Here is a 23,130-nt window from a genome sequence, read left to right as displayed (position 1 = left end):
GAAAATTAGGACATACATGGATCTATTTGCCCACAAGTGGATTTATCAGAATGGAGCAAGGCAGGGAGCTTGTGGTATGCCGACTGTAACACCAACGTCAGCTTTTTTTCATCTGCTCCTGATTATCAATGATTTTAATACTCAGAAATGCAATTTTAAGCTTAATTTATATGTTCTGCAACATTGAAGAAAAATACCGCAAGAACATGTTAAAAACACCCAAAACCAAATTTTTACTGGAGTGGATCTTTAATGGCTAGAAATCCTTAGCAGTCTGAAAATCTCATAATGTTTTCACTGTTATGATGATTTATAGTAGTAAATGATCCGCTGTCTTCTGTTTCTTTGTTCCAGGTTAATAATACGACGAGACCACCTACTGGAAGACGCCTTCAACCAGATCATGTGTTACTCTCGGAAAGATCTACAGAGGAGTAAACTCTACGTCAGCTTTGTGGGTGAAGATGGGTATGAAACCTTTTTTATCCACTGTAACTCCATATCACTCTGTAGGAGATCATGTTGAATGACAATTTTTAGTTATGCAAATGAATTGATGGCCCATTATTATGTTTTTTGTGTGCTTCAGGCTTGATTACAGTGGACCCTCCAGAGAATTTTTCTTCTTGGTGTCAAGAGAACTTTTCAACCCTTACTACGGACTGTTCGAGTACTCGGCCAATGACACATATACTGTCCAGATTAGCCCCATGTCTGCATTTGTCGACAACCACCACGAATGGTGAGGTTTCCGTCAACAAATGGTTGATGTCTTGTCTGCTCTTGAGCTGATGTTTTTTTCTGCTCTGGCTGCTGTGTGCTGATTCCAAAATGAAAGCAATTTGCAGTGTCTGTGTGCAAATTTGTATCAGCAATCCTGGGTTAAACGAATCGATTGAAGCTCAGCAAAATTGATTAGAAGGAACTGTGTGTACCCATGGTTGGAATCATGGACGACGCAACTGACAAATGGACCAGGTAGATGGTCAACTAGACGAAAAGATTTTTACACCTTTTTAGCAATTGATTTTTACCATTGTGTAAAAGCCGAATCTTATCTCTTTGTACAATGTCTCCACAGTCAGTCCTCCATTATGTTGGCTGGTTTTGAGGCCACACAGGTTTTTTTTAAATTTAGTTCAACCTTTCTGCCCTGTTATGTTACTCTGTTTAACACTGTAGGATAGCTGATTTTAAGTCACTAATCAAATCATTCTGACATATTAGTCATTTCAGATTGGTTTATTTACATATTTTTTCTGGCCAGGTTTCGTTTCAGTGGCCGGATCCTGGGGTTGGCTCTCGTTCATCAGTACCTGCTGGATGCCTTCTTCACTCGGCCGTTCTACAAGGGTCTTCTCCGCATGTAACTATTCCTCATCACTAAGTCCTGTACACACCCCAGTCACCTCAAACTGAAATAGTCCGTCTACACTGAAAACCGATATTAGTACGATGGTAAAAGGTGGTAGTTGCTTGGGCTCAATGATTAATGTTTGGGTGCTTTTCAAAAGTCAAAGCTGTCACAAAATGAAGAAAAAAAACAGATTTTTTGCAATACTATGCATCTAAGCCATTATATGAAAATGCTAACTGTAACTCATCCAGTGGTAATATAGGTAAAAAGAATGAAATATTGAAAAAATGTACACAGATGGATCTTCTGCTACCAGGATATAAAATCAGGTATTCCAAAAAGAATTTATGGTTGCATTTTTTTTAAATTAAATCTAATGATATTGACTCTGAGAGTTTTCCTGTACAGGTGCCCGGTATTTGTAAATTATCGGATTTTCTTTGAGTCGTTGGACCTTTTCCTGCAATTTTAACTATTGCCTTAAGTCATAGCCTGTAGACCTAATAATAATAATAATAATAATAATAATAATAATAATAATAATAATGAATTGGATTTTTCTGTGCTTTTCCAGACGCTCAAAGTGCTTACAGTGTATCTCCATTATTCATTCACTCCTCATTCATACTTGGTGATGGTAAGCTACTGATATAGCCACAGCTGCCCTGAGGCAGACTGACAGTAATATTTGTTTCCCTTTTCACCTTTATAAATCCTGAGTAAATTCTTTATGACTGAACTAAGTGGTCGGTGAACCATCTTATACTAGAGCTTGCCCACTCACCTTGGAAGTTTAAATTTGGTCTCAATGTTTACATTAATGGAAAAACAAAGGACAAAGAATTAGATGTTTTTCTTTTTATAGTTTTTCTTAATGAACCCATTAAATTATCTGTAGAGCAAAGATGAGTTCAAATCCACGTTCATTATTTAACTGAAAGTTCCAATCCCCACGTTTTACACTCAGCAAACCCAGTACATTACACCGATGAATGAGGACAGGCTGAAAAAGAAATGGAATCTACATTTTGTGTTTAACAATTCTTATCCTTTTTACAATAACTTCCTACCCAAAATAAACAGCTAGACTGACAGATGCCAGGGACAAGCATGCACATGCTGACAGTCTCAAAACAATAGATTATTGTGTTAGGAACTAAAAATTACATCACTGCAGTAGGGTTGATACTACATGTTTTGCCCAGAACCCCATACATTGTTTTCTGAAGCACCGGAGGATTCCTGACCCACAGATTAAGAAATGAAAGGTCTAAATTTAACATTTACGTTCAAAAAAAGGTTTAAAACCTAGTGGAAAATTGTGATAAATGGATATTTTAGTTTATAGTTTGTTCTGTTTTTAGCAAACGTGTGATTCTATATTAGGCTTATATGGAACAGTCAACCTCGGGTTATAAGCAGGAACATCTTCTGTGAATCTTTAGCCCGTGTGACCTGAGTGACCTGGAGTTCCTGGATGAGGAGTTCCACCAAAGCCTGCAGTGGATGAAGGACAATGACATTGAGGACATGCTGGACCTGACCTTCACTGTTAATGAGGAAGTCTTTGGACAGGTGTTGCATTTATTGCATTGCAGAGAACCCATTTAAAAACAAATCTGCATGTTTAATAAGCTGTAATGTTATAACCATGCCTGGCTGTGGGTTTGCAGATCACTGAAAGAGAGCTGAAACCAGGAGGGGCTGGCGTTTCTGTTTCAGAGAAAAACAAAAAGGAGTACATTGAGCGAATGGTCAAGTGGAGAATAGAAAGAGGAGTTGCTCAGCAGACAGAGAGCCTTGTCAGAGGCTTTTATGAGGTAAAACAGTCATTTTTGGTACACCAACATAACATTGTGTTCGACCTGGTTATCTTTCTCTCATTACTCATCATTTCTTAAACCCTGAAGTCCCATGCACAGTCTGTTATGAATGAAATGGGGTTTTGATCTATTTCATTTTTTGCATGTTTTCTTGTCAGGTGGTGGATGTGCGACTGGTGTCTGTGTTTGATGCCAGGGAGCTGGAGCTGGTCATTGCAGGAACTGCTGAGATTGACCTGGCAGACTGGAGGAACAACACGGAGTACAGAGGAGGTATGTAGAGATGGAGCACATGAGCAAGGCAAGAATGCAGAGATTAGGTTTGATAGCATTAAAATAGGACATTACTTTAATGAAAATTGTGTTGTTGTTTTTTTTAACATATAGTTGATTTTTTTTATGGAGGACATATATAAAGAAAACCAAGGTTAAAATTCAGATTCCAAGTATTTTTTTTTTTCAAATCGTGAATTAGGAGCATACGAAAAGATGCAGTTGGAAAAAACTTGTAGCTGTGACGCAGAAGGTACAATCAGTGGGACACAAACTCCCCACTCTGCTCTATTCTGACGGATCCACTTGCTGGTCTTCATTTTCCTCTTCTGAGCTGGCATCTGGCTCAAAACTGTGCAGCTGGATAGCTGCAATATTGCTCGCCATTTTTGTTGCATCGGTAATGTTAGCTTGGGGTTATAAGCTAGCAGAAAAGCAAGTACATAGATAGATGATGGGAAATGGGTCGGCTCACAGTCCCGCCCCCAAACTCAGAGGAGAATTTCTAATGGACTCCTGCCGTTCTGCAAAAACTATGTCCTAGAAAAAAGAGAGAGTTCTGACTTCTGACAATCAGAGAGGAACTTTCAACTTTTGTGAGCAGCCATTTAAAAGCAAGTAAACTTTTAGAGAGAAGACGCTGTTGCTTTGTGGACCTTTATCTCGCAGTGCAGGTGAAAGGTCCTGTTGCTCAATGTTTGACAGAAAACACAAAAGTACTGTTCCTCCTGCTTTGGTCTTACACACCAAAACTATTTACATTGTGGGATTGGAAGTATTGCAATAACTGCCAGGCAGATTGTTGGCGCTGCAACTTTATCTACATTAGTCTCTGCACGGACAGAAAGAGAAAACGACAAAACACAAAGTCTGCAGCATGTTTGCACTTAGAGCTCAATGACAAATATAGCAGAATGGCTATTTATGTGTTTGTCTATTATCAGCACTACAATTGAGTAAAAAGTGTAATGTGTTGTGCTTTACATCATTACTCTCTCTGGCAATTTCAGCGTAGCCACTGAATTGTCAATGATGGCTGCACGGTTCCGAAAAATTGCACTTCATGGGCAGTCACCAAAATAACCATTTTTAGTCATCATGTTTTTGTGTAACCGGGAGGCCAAATTTAACAAAACATTTGCAATTTGTCCTAGTTGTGTAAATGAGGGTTTGTGAACTCTTCCAGACAAGTTGTGCCTCATGCTGGAGCTCTAAATTCTAACTGAAGTTGGACTAAGGGGAGCTTTGCATTGGATTGCCTTCATGTGCAAGTTGACACACAAATTTTGCTATTGGTGCTGAACAGTCTTCTTTCTACTCAGAGAAGAGGATGATATTACAAAAGAGTTTCAAGAAGCTTCAAATGGGAAAATGTTCCAACGTGTCCCACGTTTTTGTGTTTCTGTTCAGAATTAGGAAAAGGAAAGAAACAAGAGAAGAAAGAATTTAAAAAAAAATGCTTTGAAGGAGATAATCTAGTCAATCTATAATCTTTTATTCTATTAAAAATATACTGAAGTTCCCTTCAAGATATTCTACGAAAAAAACTTTTGGAAGCTTGTTTAGTGCATGTTGTGTTCATTTTAAAGGATTCACAAGATATTAAATTAAAATGTTTTTAAAGGCCTGGCCATTATAGTTGAGCTGCTGCCAATATTTAAAAGACAAGGGAGCTGGGATTGAGCATCAGTCATAAATTAGTGCCAGGTCTTTTAATGGGGGTATTGTCAAAGGCGGCCGAAACAGCTCCCTCCGTGAAACATTAAACAGCAGAACCTGCTCCAAAATTACAGGAGGAAGAAAACTGAGCAGGAGGTGGAGGCAGGAAGGGAGAAACATGGGAAGGAGGCCTTATTTGTTATTCATCTGACTCATGCACCATCATCATCTTCCTCATCCCCCACCCCCAAAGGTTACCATGACAACCACATAGTGATTCGCTGGTTCTGGGCTGCTGTGGAGAGATTCAACAATGAGCAGAGGCTGCGGCTGCTGCAGGTAGGGAGCATGCTGCCGCCGTGTGGTGGAAATCTGTTCTGATCCAATGTGTATGTGGAAAAGTAATGACAATTTTAGCAATAATATATAATAAATCTAAACGTGCACGTGAAGAGCATGCTTTAGAAATTTGGAGGGGGTTTCCTGTTCAGTAATGCTGAAGTCTTTTCTTTAGTTTGTGACAGGTACATCCAGCATACCCTATGAGGGTTTTGCCTCTCTGCGGGGCAGCAATGGACCCCGCAGATTCTGTGTGGAGAAGTGGGGAAAAATCACCTCCCTACCTAGGTAACATTGTTGATCATTCTCTTGTTTTTTTGCTTTTTTTAGACGATAGCTCTTTAAGCCCCCCTTTTATTATAATTGAAGATCATGTTAGGATTCTTACCAAGTTTTCATTACCTGTTTGCATTGTCACATTAACTATTTCAGTATAATTAGGCCGTCATTCTAACACATACTAGCTTCCTTTTGTTTCTTTGTATCAATCTATACACTTTAAACAACACAATAAAAGTTATTTTGTGCTTTTAATGTGTTAAATTACAGTCTTGCTGTGACATTTGTGCCATACCTTTGGATCTTTGCAGCAATGCTTAGAAACAAATCAAGGTCATTAATGTAATGTTTAAAGGCAGCATTTGTTTTTTCAAAATAACAGACAAGGGGTATCTTTTAATATAAGACTCACAAAGTGATATGAGGAGGATTTAGGGCTAATTGTAAAAAAATAAAATATAAAATTCTCAAAACTTTGGAGCGACTAAGCAAAGTATGGATTTGAGCTCAATAGAGCATCTCAAGAGAGACATGAAAAAGCACTGATGCTCCATATTCAGTCTGGCTGAACTAGATTTTATTTTTGAAGGGAAGCAAAAGGAATAACATTTGATAATGAAGCTGAACTGTATATGAGACAGCCATGGAAAAGTGTTCAGTATGTACTATCTAGAGAACTCAGTTCTCCAAAATGTTTTTCGGAAATTTTGCTTTTTTACTTTGACTGTGTGTACGGATTAATTTTTAAAAGTAAAAACACTCACAGAAGCTTGTATTTAGATAACTTTTTTTTTAATGAAATGGCTCTGTTCCTAAACTGATCTTATTTTTCTTTTACCCCCTAATCTTTCCTGTGTGCATCTCAAAAGGGCTCACACTTGCTTTAACCGCCTGGACCTCCCACCTTACCCATCCTTCTCCATGCTCTACGAGAAGCTAGTAACTGCTGTAGAGGAAACAAGCACATTTGGCTTGGAATAACTCCATATCAGCTGGCAGGCGGGCTCACCCAAGAAGAGACATTTATTTGGAGTTGTCACTTAAGCCAGAAGCAGAAGACACGACAAAAATCCTCAAGAGGCAACTACACCCCTCTCCATCCCCTGTGGATAACAGCTGTTATTTTCCTGACCAGCTATACATCACTCAGCATGCCGGCCTTGAGCTGACTCTACTCATTTATTTCTTGTGGTGATGCTGATCCACTGAACAATAGAAAATTAGGAGGAACATTTGGAGGACTATACAATGTCATGTCCTATTTTTATGTCAGTCTGTGTTCACTGAGCCACACGTGTGCTTTATCTTTTCAGTTGATGGCCTTTGTTACTGCACTTCTTGCACGTCCTCTGTTTCTTCCCCCTTTTCTCCTCCAACCCATACCAGAGATTCAGCTGCTCGAAAAAACAAAACAAAACACAATATTCCTTTGTTGGACCTTAAAACTGTGTCTGCCCTGCACGTCAGTGCCGTAAACTATCACTCCCACTCATCATTGTGCAGTATTTCCCCAGAGATCAGTAATCAGCAAGGACAGATGAAACATTTTAGACGATAAAGTCGAGGTTAAGTGCTGTTTTCTGGAAATGGATACACTGATGTGCACATGTCACTCATTCAAAGATCAACGATACACAGATTTTCATTGTTTTTGACTAGAATGGACAAAGAGTGAGGACGTTTACAGACTGTGTTAGGGACCCTCAGTGAGAATTCTAGCAGTTTCTGGTTAGGACTGTTATCCTACAAGACTGAAGAGCTTTTACTACGGGGGAGAAATGTAGTTTTGTTTCTGCAAAAACACCACACTCACACATGTCACAAACTCACTTAACGCAAACATGTCAAACATACACAGCAGTTTGCTGCACTCTTAATGGTTGGTTGTCGTCACTCAGACTCTCAGAGAAATGCAGGACTCCTGTTTTGTAGAAGTTTCACAGCTTTCACCCTGATTCACAGAGTAATTTGGTCAGTGAAAGTGATGAATGCGGCAAATCAGTGACTGAATGGATGACTCAGAGGAAAATCTATCACAAGTTGGAAAAGGAAGCCACAAAAGAGACACAAAAAATTAGAAAATTAGACCCATCCCACCTGCTGACCTTAAGACATGAAAGAGGTGTCACAGTCATGCTTTCTCTGGTCTGAGTACAATGGTTTATTTTTTATTTTAGGTGAGATTCAGATCAATGTGTTGAAAATAAAGGCACACCCGTTTAAAAAGACATTCATCAACAGAAGGGGGCAGCAGAATATCAACAGGGCGGCTGTCTTTTATTATGGAATCCAACCAAGAATCAGAATGACCTGACAACATGTGAAGCTGATGTCGCTGGACAATGTAGTTTAGAGTTTGTAACATCTTTCTCCAAAACATCTGGTTTTTTCACAGCCCAGCCCTACAACCCCTTTGACCCTCAAACACTGTTCTACACGCCAGCACACACAGACGCACTTGGTCATTTTCTACAAGGTGCATGTCAGATTACTGTATAGACACCTGTTGGAGTTAGACAATGGGGGCTGGATTAGTAATTGGCGACCCCTTCGTGTGACGTGAGACAAAGGTGGCAGACTTTAGTGTCTCCCATCCTGCTGGCCTAATAATGCATGCAGGAACTGCTCAGTCGGCTCTGTGAGCTGTGCCTGGCAGAAACTCCTAGATGGCATTGTGCTATAGCTTGAAATTGCATGTGGAAATAGTGCAAAACACTATCCTTACTAGCTTTTTTTGCATGAGGAAACTGCGATCCATGGAGACAGTAAGATGATGGACTTTGTTGAGTTGTGGTTATGCCGCTCACCTGAAGCACGCAGCCTTATGCTTTCCTGACACTGTCATACCTTTGCCGTTAAAGGGGATATTTCTTTAATTTCACGTGGGTCCACATGAGATTTCTTTTAACTGCAGTAGACAGAGCTCATACCATTCATTTTTCAAACTAGAGTGGAACAGAAACACCAAATGGGTTTGATCAAATGCTGTTTATATGTTTTTATTTATTTAGCAATGAGGCATTGTAACATAGTGCACATGTTGCAGAACAGACTATTTTGTTAAGAAATGTTTTTATAAATAAAAAAAAAAAGAAAAATAATCCGTTTGGTGCAGAAATCCTCAACATTTAAAAATCCACTGTGGATTACTTCTTACAAGCAAATTTGATTTACTTGAAGATGTTTTGCTGAAATGAAAATTTGCTCTTATCAGGACCTCCTTTCTGAACTGCTTTTATCCTAACTCCCTCTTAGTAATTTTTTCAATTCCTTTACCCAGCATCATTTAGATGACTGTCTACTGCAGCTGAGACACCACCTGCTACTACAAAAACCGACTAAAGAACATCAATTAATTTTGGTTGAATTGCAGGAACTTTATGAATGTAATAACATTTATGTCAATGACAGTGTATGGGTTAGCAGTTTGGCAGCATGTTTCCAAAATGTTGTTTTCACATTGTTTGTCTGCTTATCAGTGTGATGTTGATTGTTATGGGTCATTGCTTATGATCAAGTAACAAATCAAAAGGGCAGTTCTGACGTAAGAGAGTTACGAGAGCACATGTATGTGTATTATGTGTGCAGTCCTGGTTGCTTTTTCTGTACATAAATGTATGTGTATGTTTGTCCGTTGTGTCCATAAATATATATATTTTGCACCGAATGTACCAAAGGTTTGGGGCTTGCAAACTCAACCACAACACAGTCTAACAAACACATCCCACCTGGCCTCTGCCAGATCTTACAAAAGAATTCAATCACGTTTGCTTGACAGGCAGTTTTGCAGCATGGACAACGAAGCTTTACTTAAAGATGTACACCCTTTGGCCAGGTTATCATTCATAGAAGCTGCTCCATTGCAGAGGAATAGTAAGACTTTGTTTCACAACCCATATGAACAAAGTTACTGTTGCTTCTGTCTCTTTTAGAACATTTCAGATAGGATCCACCTCTTAGAAGTCCACTCTATGCAAAGCTCTTGTATGTGTCTCCATTTCACTCCAATGATTGTAATAAAACAGAACAAATGGAACATTTTGATAAATTATAGTTGACCCTATTTATTTAATGAACTGGATTAAAAACAAATTAAGCAAACATCAGATCAATTTACTTTCAATGTTGGTAAAAAGTAAATTTAAACATAAAAAATATTGACATAAACCTAAAGACCCACTTTGATAATAATTTTTACCATATTTATGTGGCATTTTTCTCATGATGGAGAACATCATGAAAATTAAGGTTAAAATGGCATTTCTAATCTTTATTCAAATCATTGTGAATTATCAGCAGACGGAAAAAATGCTGTCTGAAAAAGTTTGTAGGTGTGATGTCGAACCTACTACGGCAAGCCACAAGCTCCCTGCCCTGCTCTGCTTTGATGCATCCAGTTGTAGACAAAATAGATGCATGTCTGTCTTGGTTTTCCTCATTTAAGATGGCATCTGGCTCGAAATTGTTGGATTGGATAGCTCCAATTTTGATCGCTATTTTTGTTGCATTGGTAATGATAGGTGGAGTGTGTGGGGGCTATAAGGTAGGGTGAGATGGTTTATAAAGATACTATCTCATCCTACTACTTGGAGGCACATTTCTAATGATCTGCTGCAGCTCAGCAGAACCTATGTCATAGAAAACAACTCAAGCTTTGTGGTGTTGGCTAAAAACTACAAAATCATAATTAAAAGACCACTGGAAACACTTTTACAATAGATCAAAAGATGCTTACAGTGGAACTTTAAAGTCCATGAGACCAGTTTAAATACTTGTTATTGTCTGAGGCTGTATAAAACTGCAGCTTTACATTAAAAATTGGTGCATAATTCGCTGTGCTCCAGATTTTCACCTAATGCACTATTTGGTTTAATATCAAAGATATTTTTCTACAGGGAAACCTGAAAGAAGTAGCAGGTAAGAAAGAGTAAACAACCAAATAACAAAGAAATTAACTATGTATATATTATTTTTTTTATTTACTGTAAAACTGATTAACTCAATTAATTATTGTTTTACAGTATTTTCAAACTGGATACTTGAGAAAACTGCATCCACTGTTCAAATCTCCTTTGGCACGTTTTCTTCCAATGCGCATGCGCGATGCAGTGACGTGTCGGCTGGCTGGACCGTGTCAAACGGAGAAGGATGTAAAAATGATTAAAAACACCGCGGATAGATTTACAAAGCTAAGTTGTGGTAGGCCAAAGCGATAGTTGGAGTAACGTAGCCCTTCGAGGTGATACGCGTCTTATCATTTATCGTTTGGTTGGTACTTTTAAGTTGGGCCGAGGAAAAGTTGATTTGAATCACTTCTGAACCCGCGACACTGTCGTTGAGCTAACTTTTAGCGACGCTCGCGCTCGAGCTAACCGCAGTCGGTAAAGCAGTACTAGGGCTAGACACTTCACAGGACTATGACCGTATCGTCGATGCGAAACGAGCTAACTTTCCGTTGAGGTAAATTATTTTATGTAGTCTTGAGTCTAGATCAGAAACCGAGCGAGTAGTTGGCAGCAGCGCTAAAAATAATATAAAAATGTCGCGGAGACGGTTGGACAGTCGCTGCGGACTCTCCGCTGGACTACTGGGGGAAAGTCAGACCCCAGTCCACACAGAACCGATGGAGGGTGTTTATGAAGTCACCGGAGAGCTGGGAAGGTGAGTGATACTGGCTTAAGTTCTGTTGATCACACACTGGGCTCGGTATCAACCATTTACGGCCACATATATCGATTTGAATTGAGTGTCAGTCTTCCCGATTACCGATCTAATTTGAACTAGTTCCAAAAGTACTCAACACTGTGTAGTAGTATGTTTCTCAGAAAATATCGAAAACAAAATGGGTCATTTTCGACGCGTTTCAACTTTCTGTATTGACGTAAGTGAAAAAAGTCCTTTTATGAAGCATATTTGAACTCTGGACTTCAACACAAACTTTGCCAAGAGCCTGATCTTTTCGTGCCACACCAGACTTTTTGTCATGTGTTTGGCAGTGTGTGTATCAACCATGGCAACACATGCAGACAGATGATCTTATCCCAAGAGCGGTCAGGTGTGTCTAAACTAAATTGATGTTTCACAAAGATCCAGTGTTGTGTATTTGGAGGAAGCAGGCTCGTGTGGATTTGTGAAAGAAGAAGTTTTCTTCATATATTTGTTTGCATCACCTTGAAAGGGGAAGTTAAAGGGGAAAACATTTTTGTCATCAAGGTTAGGCACAGCTTGTCTAGTTCTTTATTTATTTTTTTATTTTATTTATTTGATTAAATCATTTTCTAGGTTATTGGGGCAAGAAACATGAGGGGAAAAATGGTTGTATTGACAATGTTGTTCAAGAATTCCATCTGGCAAAGTGTTTTTTTCTGGCACCATGCAATTATTGCACTTAATTCATTTTTGAGATACTTGATCTGCTAGGCAACTACTTTACCACAAAGAGGAAGTGCTAATAAAAAACCTTTACCTAGTGTCAAACTGTCTGTTGAGGCATGCTGGTACAGGAATTTGCATTGAAAAACAAAAATTCAGCCCTAATAAAACATTTTGTCTTTTGTTAGAGATTAATATTTATTTTGAATTTGATTTTAGTCGTTCAAATATAGTTTGCGTTTTGAATTGTTTTTTTTGTCAATGTATTTATTGAACCAGTTAACCTATTAAAACATCTTCTTAGTAGTCTTTTTTTATTTTAATTGATACAAAAGCTGTACAAAAATGTCACTGATAACAAGTCCGGGTTGGTGCGACAAAGGAGGCGTCTGACACTATTGTTGCACTGTTTAAAAGAGGTTTGTCTGGGTTGAGCCGCCTTCGCTTTTACTGTTTCTTTTTCTCGCTAAGCCCTGGTTGAAAACCCTTCACAGCCTTGTGGAAAATGCCTAAACCATCTGCACAAAATAGCAGCTGGAAACCAAAAGATTTTCCTGTGAGGAGAATGCCAGCCTGGTTGTCTGTGCAGCTGGTGTAATGACTTGTGACAAAGCGAACTTTTTAGATCAAATGCCAGGAAGGGTTTAAAGACCCACGTAGATGAAAATTGTGTTTTTGGTGTGTTCAACTTGTTCTTGTGGTATTTTTCTCACGATGAAGGACATAAATAAAGAGAATCAAGCCTAAATTGCATTTCTGAATATTTTTAAAAGTTGTTGTAAGTCAGGACCAGACAAAAAAATGCCGTTGGAAAAAGCTTGTAGGTGTGACATAGAAACTACAATGGCAAGCTACAAGCTCCCTGCTCCGCTCCATTCTGATTCATCCACTTGCTGACAACTAGATCCATGTACGTCTTCATTTTCCTCGTCTGAGCTGGCATCTGGGTTAAAACTGTACAGCTGGATAGCTCCAATATGCACTGGTAATGTTAGGTTAGGGGTGTGAGGGACTGTAAGGTAACGGGAAGGGGTGTAAACAGATGGATGACAGGAAGTAGTGGCAGGCTTACGCCACGCCAATGGTCCAGCCTACAACTCACAACTCTTTTTTGGTTTTGGCTAAAAACTTGTGTTGTTAATAAGCATAATTAAAGACTTTTAAAATGGATTAAAAGGTGATTGGAGTGGGACTGCACAGTGGTTAGCACTCTTTCCTCACAGCAAGAAGGTCCCCTGGTTCAAGTCCTGGCTGGGGTGCCTGAAACAGAACACCAATGGGGTGTGTTTGGTTGTTCTCCCTGTGCATGCGTGGGTTTTCTCAGGGGACTCTGGGTTCCACCCCCCGTGTGTGTGTGTGGTTTGTGGCCCTGCGACAGACTGGCAACCTGTCCCGAAAGGGACAAAACAGGTTTACAAGATGAATGAATTTAGTGGGACTTGAAGCCTATTAAGAGTTTTGTGCTGATGCAAAGTTTGTTTTCTGGTTCATAAGCACTCATGGTATTCAAATCTTTGCTATAAAGACCTCATATCTCAGTTATGACATTTAAATTCTTGGGTTATTCAAACATCTGTCTAAAAGCAAGGCACTGAGCTATGATAAATGAGTTTACAATAGATAACCATCAGAAGTAATACAACGGTACTAGGCAGTGGGTTTTTTTAAGAATTTACTAGAAAAATTGTAAATTTTTAATTTCCGACTTTTTATAGGTTGAAAAGGCTTAAGAATTTTCTGCAATGACTTAGGCTACGTTCACACTGCATGCTGAAACGACCCAATTCCGAATTTTTTGCCCCTAAGCGGCCCAATTCCGATCTTTTCATGACAGTCTGAATGACACAGATCCGATCTTTTCAATTGCGACCCAGGCCCCGTGGATTTGCCGTCCTGATTCCGAATTGTAGCCGTTCTTTTCAATTGCGACCGCCGTCTGACCGGCCAGGCGACTTGATTCCGAACTGTACGTCATCGACACGCAACAAACGTCATCATTTTGCGTTGAAGTAGGCGGGAACGAGAACGTAAACATTAACCATGGTGGACGATGCTGCTGAGACCAGTCAGTGGAAGGGAAGCGAGATCCCCGATTGGATTAATATTTGGGCTGATCGCTCTTTTCAAGCCAAACTCCAGGGCTCTTATCTCAATTGGGCGGTTTTTGAAAAAAATTCCAGTTAAATGGCAGAGCGTGGTGTTGAACCTTTACCGCGATAACTTTTTTTTCTTTCTCCCCTTTCCACCGTGCTCAAGCGCGGGGGACCCGAGGCGATCCTCCTCCTCCTCCCTGTTCTGATCCTTAGATTCTCCAAAACGGGTTAATAAAGAGTCCATAGCATTTATTTTGGGGGAAACCTTCTTTTATCACCGTCCTCCGTAACACACAACATGAATGCGCGCCCACACTGCCCCCCCCTATTCTCTATCGCGGCACGCGCTTGCACACACACACGCTGGGGCGCGGCCCCAACACATACACATTCCTCTTCCACTACAGTGGGTACAGACGATCCCGACTCCAATGCCTTCTTAAAATGAGAAGATTGTAATTGTGCTGCTCCTTTGTGAAAATAAATTTAATATTACAAAAAGAGCTCCGCTTTTGACAACACTGTTGTTGACATCCATTGTTAACGTTCGCTCCGCAAACAACGAGTGACGTCGTTCACCGTTGAGTATTCTTCTGGCTTCTGCGCATGCGGGTCTCGTTTGGGTCGTGTCACGGTCACACTGGAGATCACAAAAGTTCGGATTTACTTGGAAATGTGAACGGTCTAGCAAACAATTCGGATTTTTTGAAAAAATCCGAATTGTGCATTAAGCCCTGCAGTGTGAACGTAGCCATTGACTTTTTATCTTTTCCTTTTTTAGGGGGAAATTTGCTGTAGTGAAGCGCTGTGTGGAGAAAGCATCAGGGAAAGTGTTTGCTGCCAAGTTTCTACGAAAAAGGAGGAGAGGTCGTGATTGCCGGGCTGAAGTAATCCATGAGATGGCTGTCCTGGAGCTGGCTCGCAATAACGCCCGGGTGGTCAACCTGCACAGTGCTCATGAGACGGATCATGACATCGTCCTAATTCTCGAATAGTGAGTTCATGACACATGTGGCGCTGCATTCTTTTTCTGTGTGGTTGTTTGCGTTTCTCCCCCTCGACATATGTGATTCATTGCATAAGTTCAAGCCTTTGTTCTCTCTAACACCCTGACTACATGTTTGTGCCCGAATCATGCCAGTCCTGGAAATACATGCATAGGGGCAAAGTCCTGTTTGTCCTCTTCCAAGGAGCTTTCACGATAACAAGTTATTCTTAATGTAAAGACAAACATACCATTTGTCATAACAGGTTTGTCAAGATTTGCTTGAAGCAGATAATGCTTATTAAGAGCAAGTGCACAGCCTGAACTTAAACGGCAGATCCAGACGACGGGATTCTTTTTGATGATTAACTATGTTGTTAATAAACTAATTTGTTTAAATTATCTTGTTTCCTGGTAAGATTATTAGCACTGACACATCAGTTTAGATCTGAAAAAGCTTGCTCTTATTTTCTAACCACACCTTTAATTCTTGCAAAAGAAAAAAAAAGTTCCACTCCTGAGCTTTGATATGACGAAGAACTCACAAGCCTGAACAAGACATCTAAGATTGGACATGAGAATAACCCTGAAATTTAGCCTGGATCTAGAGTTAGAAAGCAGGGAGGAGGCAACTGTCTTTTTATGGAACTTTTAGCCAAAACATGTGAGACCAACTGCAGACCCTCTAGCTCTGGGTCGACCTCTGAAACCACCAGAACAATCCAAACATAAAGCGTGCCGTACTTTCTATGTGGAAAGTTCACCATGATCAGGCTTTTGCTTATGTTTTAGGGTGCACTGTTTCTCAAAAATGTTTTTATAGTCAATTCTAGATTCACAATCTGTTTGATTTTATGTTTATTTTTAATTTTTCTTTATTCAGTGCTGCCGGTGGTGAGATATTTGATCTCTGTGTGTCAGAGGAGATGCTCCCGGAGCCTCAGATAACCCGGCTGATCAGGCAGACTTTGGAGGGAGTTCACAACCTCCACCAGAGCAACCTCGTCCACTTGGACCTAAAGGTTTCACGCTCACACATTGAATCAGCTGCATGAGCGTAGCTAAAGCAGAGGAAATGTCTGTATAAATGTTCTCACAGCACTCTTGATACTGCATTTTTCTAGAACCTATTTTAAGACTCCAATTTACCCTTTTTTTGTGACACTCAAGATTAAATTTGGGATTATAAATAAAAAAGGATGAACAAAGAAAGTTAAGAGATAAAACTGTGGCAACATATTTTGGCATCAGATGTACATCATGTTCTGGAGCACAGACTCAAAAGATTGCTTTCCACAAAACAAACAACTAGTTCTGTCTCTCTTATAATAGTGCGAGGCAATTATGTAATAGATATGTTTGGACAACATCAAATAGAGTTTAACTACTTTAATTCGGTTTTACAAGTGTAGATTTAAGAAGGAGCAGCACTTTTATCAGAATGTGTTTTAAGGCAAAAGTTTTCTCTTGTCTTTTATGCTGAGTAAAAAGTCTTTTTCCTGAGTTTTCTCTTTCTGCCCGTCTCAGCCCCAGAATATCCTCCTTACCAGCCAGTTGCCTCCAGGAGACATAAAGATTGTGGACTTTGGTTTGGCACGCAGACTGGGTGCGGTTGGAGAGCTCAGAGAGATTCTTGGAACACCTGAGTATGTGGGTAAGATGGCTTTTCTGAAGCAGACATTACAGCGGCAAAACCATGTTGTTGTCTTTTTAACAGATCAATGTCACAGTACTGTTGTTGCAGGACTGTGTATATTTTATGTCTATATAGACTCTTATTTATCCAGGTGGATTCCATTGAACCATCAGGTAAAAAAACAGTCAACTGGACTCGGATTGAAAACGTGACAGATAATAGTTGCCACAGTAAACGATGTGTCTCCATCTAACCCTATCCTCCTTTTCCTCCTTACTAACACAAACCACCCTCATGTCCTCCTTCATTATAGACATGAACCCTCTCTTTCTCTTTGGTCTTCCTCTGGGCCTCTTTCATGCTAGCTTCCATCTCAGGATCCTTTTACTATCATACTGCTGGTCTCTCCTCTCAACATGTCCAAACCATCTCAGTCTTCTTCCCTACATTTATCTCCTAAACATCTAACATGAGCTGTTCCTCTGATGGATTCATTCCTGATCCTATTCATCCTCTTCGCTTCCACAGAGAACCTCAGCATCTTCAGCGTTGCGGCCTCCAGCTCTTTTCAGACTCTATAAACTAACAACATGGCTGCTCTCACCAGTCTTCTACACCTTTCCTTTCACTCTTGCTGTCATTCTTTAGTCACACATCACACCTTAAACCTACCTTCACCCATTCCAGCCTGTGTGCACATGCTTCTTCACCTCTTTCCCACACCCTCTGGACTGTTGATTTTATGAGTCTTCCTCTTTCTTCACCTCTGCTCCTTGTAACATCACCGTTCCTCTCATTTACATACTCTCTGTCTTGCTGCGGCTGACCTTCATTCTTGACAAAACCTCCTACTCTCTAGATGTCCCTCCACCTGCTCCCTGCTCTCACTACAGATAGTATAGTCATCTGCAAACATCAAGGTCCACAGAGATTCCAGTCTAACCTCATCGTCTGTTCATCACCACAGCAAACAACAAGAAGCATAAAGCTGATCTTTGGTGGAGTTCAACCTCCACCTTGAACTCTACTGTCACACTTACAAAACATCTCACCTCTGTCTTACAGCTCTTATACATGTCTTGCACAGCTCAAATGCACTTCTCTGCCACTCCAGACTATCTGATTTAAAACCACAGCTCCTCTCTCTGTACCCTGTCATTGGATTTCTGTTGCCCTACAAAGACACTGTCCAGTTATTCTTGGCTTCTCCATCAGCTTCATCAAAGCAGATATTGCATCAGTGTTATGTTATGTTATGTTGCTTCATGAATGATGACTCATTGTTTGAATCGCTACATTAATTCCTCGGTAGTTTCCACAACTTTGTTTGTCTCCCTTCTTCTTTAAAATGGGCTCCAGAACACTTCGGCCATTCCTCAGACATCCTCCAAGTTCTAGTTGAACAGTCTAGTCAGAAATAGACTCTCTTTAACTCTTCCATATCGCCACAGGTATTTTTTCAGGACTAACTGCCTTTCCACTCTTCAATGTCTTCCTCACTTGATCTTTTTTTAACTTTGCTACTTCATGCTCCAGAACAACCATCTCTTCTACTCTTTAACATGTTCCTCATGCATCAGCTCTTCAACATTCTTCTAAATTTCCGTCACACTTGTCAACACATTTCCATTCTTGTCCTTGATCATCCTAACCTGCTGAAAATGTTCCCCATTTCTAGTTCTCTTTCCATGCCAACCTTTGGATTGCCAACCTATTTTATTCAAACAAACCTTTTTTTTCTAATCACCGCCTTGAACTTCTCTGTTCCACTGCCAAGTCACCTTATCTACTTATCTTGTTTCAGATGATAAACCAGGTACCTTCCTTCTTGTTTACTGCAGCAGTCCAGTCATGTAGAAAGTACCTCCTTCATCTTATTTCAGAAGTGCTGCTTCTCCTCTACCTCACATTCTACCTGGGGGCCATAACCCCTGACAACATCCAGCAATCCCACAGTCACCTTCCAGTTTCTGACTGCTCTACCTATGTGACATTTTCTTTGCCTACAGAACATTTTTAGCAAACCTCTCCTTCAGGATCACCTCTACTCTGTTCCTCTTTCTATGCACACCACGATAACACTGCATGAACCTGCTCCCTATCCATCCGATTTCTTAAACACACAGAAAATCTTTCTTTTTTTATTTTTTTCACTCTAGTTTTCCCTGTCCAAGTTCCTAGATTCAAATATCTTTCTCTAAATCTTACGTTCCTGCCTTACATTTCTCTCTCTCTGCTTACAAACACACGTTCCTCATCTCTCTTTTTTTTCTTTTCACCAACAGTTTTCCAATTTCCACTGACTCGTTGTAGGTCAACAGCACCGGTGGTGGTTAGGGCTTCACAATATGAGGAAAACATGCGATTTGCAATATTAGCGATCAATATTGCGATGACAATATAACTTGCGTTACATGAACAAATGGCATAACAACCAAAAACATAACTTCCATTTCACTGCAACAGTTTATTTAAATAAGAGTCAACCCTAGTCTACATAGGAGGTCAACGTCTAACACAAAAGATCCGATTGGTCTACTGTGAAGGTGTCCATCTGATTGGTCAAATGCATAAATGGATTCATTTGATGTGTTAAATACTTCAATCTGCCATAAGATTGTTTTAGCATATTTAGGGTAACCATTTACATTTGCAATTTTCGCTGTCTTTTACAGTATGCGTATTGCACAGCATTCGATTGCGATGATGATAAATTTGCGATTTATTGTGCAGGCATAGTGGTGGTCGTTGCTAACCTAGGCCGTGACTTATCAGATGTAAACATTCTGTCTGTCATTCATACGATTGATTTGGCTTTGGTTTGACCTCGGATGCTCCTCCTGGCACAACCCTCTGCATTTAGCTAGATTTGGGACCGTCTTACAAAAGTACTGGATTGTGGTGGCATTAGCCTGAGCCTCATTAGCAGTGAAATCAATATTGATTATAACTGTAAACTGTGAAATAACCGATTTTCCCTTCCTTCTGTGTTCAGCTCCAGAGGTCCTTAATTACGAGCCAATCACAACAGCCACAGACATGTGGTGAGTCCATCCCGTCCAAACCAACATCTACTCTGGTCTTGAAACCAGTTTAGAAAGTTATTTAACTTTATAACAATAATATTCCTACATAAATGTAGCAAGATAAATGTAAATGTATTTTGACTAACCTCTGGGATGTTCCCTGCTGTACTGTGTGTGTTTTCAGGAGTGTGGGGGTTATAGCCTACATGCTGGTGACTGGTGAGTCTCCATTTGCTGGCGATGACAAGCAGGAGACGTACCTGAACGTGTCCCAGGTGAATGTGGACTACAGCAAGGAGGCCTTCTCCAAGGTGTCTGAGCTTGCAGTGGACTTCATCCAGAAGCTGCTGGTTAAAGCACCTGAGTGAGTAAAAGCAGTGCTGGAACAGAAGCAGTGCTTCCCCATATATGCAAATCATCATATAAACAAAAATATTCTTTTTGTGCCAAGACTTTTCTGAATTGGATGTTAAACAGTGGAGTGACGGGTATGTGAGCGCTGGATGTTGTGCTTTGACCACAGGGACCGGCCCACTGCTGCAGAGTGCATGACTCACCCCTGGCTGTGGCAGCAGCAGCTTTGCCTAAGCCCAGAGCCCATGATCATCCGCCCAGTTCGAGAGAGGAGCTGTGGCGTCAAGTGGGCCGCGCCACTCGAGGACCCCGAAGACAAGGAAAACATTCTGGAGTCGCCCCACTCTCATGCAAAGAAGTTTCGCTTTGACGAGGACACTCCAGCCCCCGGCGACGGTGACTTTTGACAACATACCAAAAAAAAAATAAAAGATGGAGGAAGGGATTGAGTTAAGGCAGGGATGTCCACTGCTTCCTTTGTGCTTTTAAATGGTTTTAAGCTCCTGTTTTCTGCCACCCCACTACTTTCAGATGTTGTCCTGATTTCCTAATTAATTGACCACTCAACCAAAGATAGCAGTTTAGTAATTTCAACAAAACCTGCGTGGGAAACGTGACGCTGTACAGTATGCCTCAATTATTGCAGTATATTTAATCTAAAGTATTTAATTCTTTGATGGGATCTGTTTTCACCCAACGACATGATGTTGTCCCTGTACTTATGAAGGTTAGTTTGTATTTCTAGTGAAATTTGTGCAATACTAGTGCATTTACAATGTATATCGGAAAGTGGGAAGCGTTGACATCACCACCTCCCGTCCCTGTTTAGCTGCACTTGTTCTTCAGCAGAATCTCATTTCTAGAACAGCATCTCTGCTATGGAAGTGTGATTGATGTTGAAGAGTCTTTAGGGGGAGCGTGCTGTAAACAAAGTACTTGTCCAGGCTTTCAGGTTTGTAAAATGTGCAACTTCACCAGCAAAATGGCAGTTATTTAAAGGTATATGACATTCCTTTAAAGACTTGATTTTTTCTTGTGTAACAAAACTACATTTCCCTTAATATGCACTAGACGTTGATGATTGAAGAGTAGTTTGAAGATTTTTTTGTTGTAAGAAAGACCTAAATCTATATGTAGTGCCCAGTAAATGAGCATAAAAGCTTCTAAACTTAGTGTTAATCCAGTGTTTACCCCCCAAGACAAAAGGAAAGCGAGGAGCCGGTTTGGGTATTTTAGAACGAGTGCAAGACTTTTGTGAAGCTGAAACAAGCAATGACTCAAACTGCATGTAGTTCACATTCCTAGCCCAACACGCCAGGTTCCTCTTTGACAAGCGGTGGAGAAACTCCACTTTAGCACTTACTTCATAAAGTTCAATCGATGAACGGAAGCAGAGCTATTTTCTGAAAGTCTGTTGTCCTCGGTGTGTCTCAGCCTTTCGCCAAAGCCATTCAGCTAAAGCTACTCCAGTCCTCCTGGGTCAGGGTGCCTGAAGTGGTCACTTCCTGTTGTTTTCATCTCAGGGTGTGCTGCTCACTCATTTTTCTTTGTCTTTTTTTGTATTCTTAATGTTATTCTTATAGTCGTTATTTATGTGTTGGACGTTTATTTTTATGTAAATATTGTGTCTTAAAAGGAGGTGCCAAGATAAAGTGTGTGGGGGGGGTGTAATTAAACTAGATGATGTCGAGGTTCCAGGGAAAGATCAGTAAAGGTTTTTGGAATGTTGAAGGATTGCTACTTTCTGGGAAGTACATTAAATGTGGCATTTGACACGAGTTAGGTCAAGCGAGGTTGGAGGAAGATGATTAATACGAAGGAACTAGAAATGTTGGTTTTGAATGAAGGATTTGAATAAATAGTTTTGCTGTTCCGGTAACGGCCTGCACCATAACTATTCATTTAGTCCTAATGCGCTGGGATAGAACTAAGATGGTAATGTGGAAGTTGGAAAGTTAAACTTTTTAGATCCAAGGGGCTGTTGAAGTGAGGCGTTGAGACACAGAATTTGTCATTTCCGACTGAAAGCGCTGGCAGCTTCGCTTGCTCCTGACCTCCAGCAGCATTCCTTGTTCCGTGCTGAGGTGCCAAACCAAATAGTAACACATTGTGTTTGTTGTTTTCATCACTGTTGAGCACAAAAGCATTGTGTTTGGAGGCTGCCACCGACCTCTGCAAATGCTCTCATCCTTATGCCGTCATCTTAAGAACTGGAAGACTGCTCTGTGCGAGTCACTAGACGGTAGATGATGGTGAAACTCAGACGAGCTGCAGAATCGATTCCTGACATTCTGGAATATGTTTAGCTACTGTGTGAGAAAGAAGCTCGGTAAATCATTTTGCTGACCCTGCTTTGTGAAAAGTCTCTTGACGTCTTTATTCCAGGCTGAAGCTCTTTGCTCTGGCAGCAAAAATCTGTAAAAATATTCCAGACTGTAAACTACGGTAAACGGATCTCAGAGTGGGTGTTTGGCGCGGATTTGTCAAAGGGACGCAGTGACGGCTGCCTGTCACTTAAACATGATTCATGCCACAGTTCAGAGTTGGAGGGTTTTTGTGCAGCTTTTTGTACGTATTTCCAGCAGCGAGCTACTCTGTGGCCTCTGTGTGTGAGCGCTCATTGTCCGAGCGCGAGGCGCTTCAGCCCGCACTCGTCCTGGGGAAGTAGAGCGCCGCTGATGCCACAACATTCCTGTTTGCTGGGTTTGAGCGCAGCGACACTGAAGCCTACTGTATGCTAGAGTCAAACAAGCACAAGGAAAGAAATATTTAAGAGATGTACCTTTATTTTGCATTTTAAATATTTTTAAATGTATGAGCGTTCTGATTGAGTTTGTAATTGAAAAGAAAATTTGTATAATGATCATCTGCAGGCTAATATGTAGGCATCACAAAATGAACTGGAAAAGCTCATTAAAGGTTATAGAGAAACAG

The 23,130-nt window shown here is 40.5% G+C and overlaps 2 protein-coding genes across 6 annotated transcripts in view; both read left to right on the top strand.

Moving 5' to 3' along the window:
* The window catches only part of hecw2a (HECT, C2 and WW domain containing E3 ubiquitin protein ligase 2a), a 45,247-nt gene extending 35,469 nt beyond the window's left edge, over positions 1-9,778 (top strand). For all 5 annotated transcript variants that reach the window (XM_078939773.1, XM_023950856.2, XM_023950855.2 and 2 more), the window contains 9 exons: positions 355-468; positions 590-742; positions 1,268-1,366; positions 2,803-2,932; positions 3,031-3,177; positions 3,339-3,453; positions 5,366-5,451; positions 5,627-5,739; positions 6,600-9,778. In XM_078939773.1, the coding sequence (XP_078795899.1) occupies positions 355-468; positions 590-742; positions 1,268-1,366; positions 2,803-2,932; positions 3,031-3,177; positions 3,339-3,453; positions 5,366-5,451; positions 5,627-5,739; positions 6,600-6,711 (1,069 nt within the window). In that variant the 3' untranslated portion in view covers positions 6,712-9,778. The remainder of the gene's footprint in view (positions 1-354; positions 469-589; positions 743-1,267; positions 1,367-2,802; positions 2,933-3,030; positions 3,178-3,338; positions 3,454-5,365; positions 5,452-5,626; positions 5,740-6,599) is intronic.
* Positions 9,779-10,687: 909 nt separating this feature from the next.
* Positions 10,688-23,129, top strand: stk17b (serine/threonine kinase 17b (apoptosis-inducing)). The gene is made up of 7 exons (XM_004081683.5): positions 10,688-11,391; positions 14,977-15,189; positions 16,064-16,202; positions 16,708-16,834; positions 19,812-19,860; positions 20,027-20,206; positions 20,366-23,129. The coding sequence occupies exons 1-7, from the start codon at positions 11,270-11,272 to the stop codon at positions 20,601-20,603; spliced, it is 1,068 nt and encodes a 355-aa protein (XP_004081731.1). The 5' UTR covers positions 10,688-11,269; the 3' UTR covers positions 20,604-23,129.
* Position 23,130: the final 1 nt, after the last annotated feature.

The sequence above is a fragment of the Oryzias latipes genome, chromosome 21 (genome assembly GCF_053564925.1).
Source record: "Oryzias latipes strain Hd-rR chromosome 21, Olatipes_Hd-rR_3.1".
NCBI lineage: Eukaryota > Metazoa > Chordata > Actinopteri > Beloniformes > Adrianichthyidae > Oryzias > Oryzias latipes.
The sequence above is the reverse complement of the archived record's forward strand: the minus strand, read 5'-3'. Positions and strand labels throughout refer to the sequence as shown.

Coding starts and splice junctions, on each gene's coding strand:
- stk17b (XM_004081683.5), top strand. CDS start 11,270: ATGTCGCGGAGACGGTTGGACAGTCGCTGCGGACTCTCCGCTGGACTA. Junction 11,392..14,976: donor GTCACCGGAGAGCTGGGAAG/GTGAGTGATACT, acceptor TTCCTTTTTTAG/GGGGAAATTTGCTGTAGTGA. Junction 15,190..16,063: donor ATCGTCCTAATTCTCGAATA/GTGAGTTCATGA, acceptor TTCTTTATTCAG/TGCTGCCGGTGGTGAGATAT.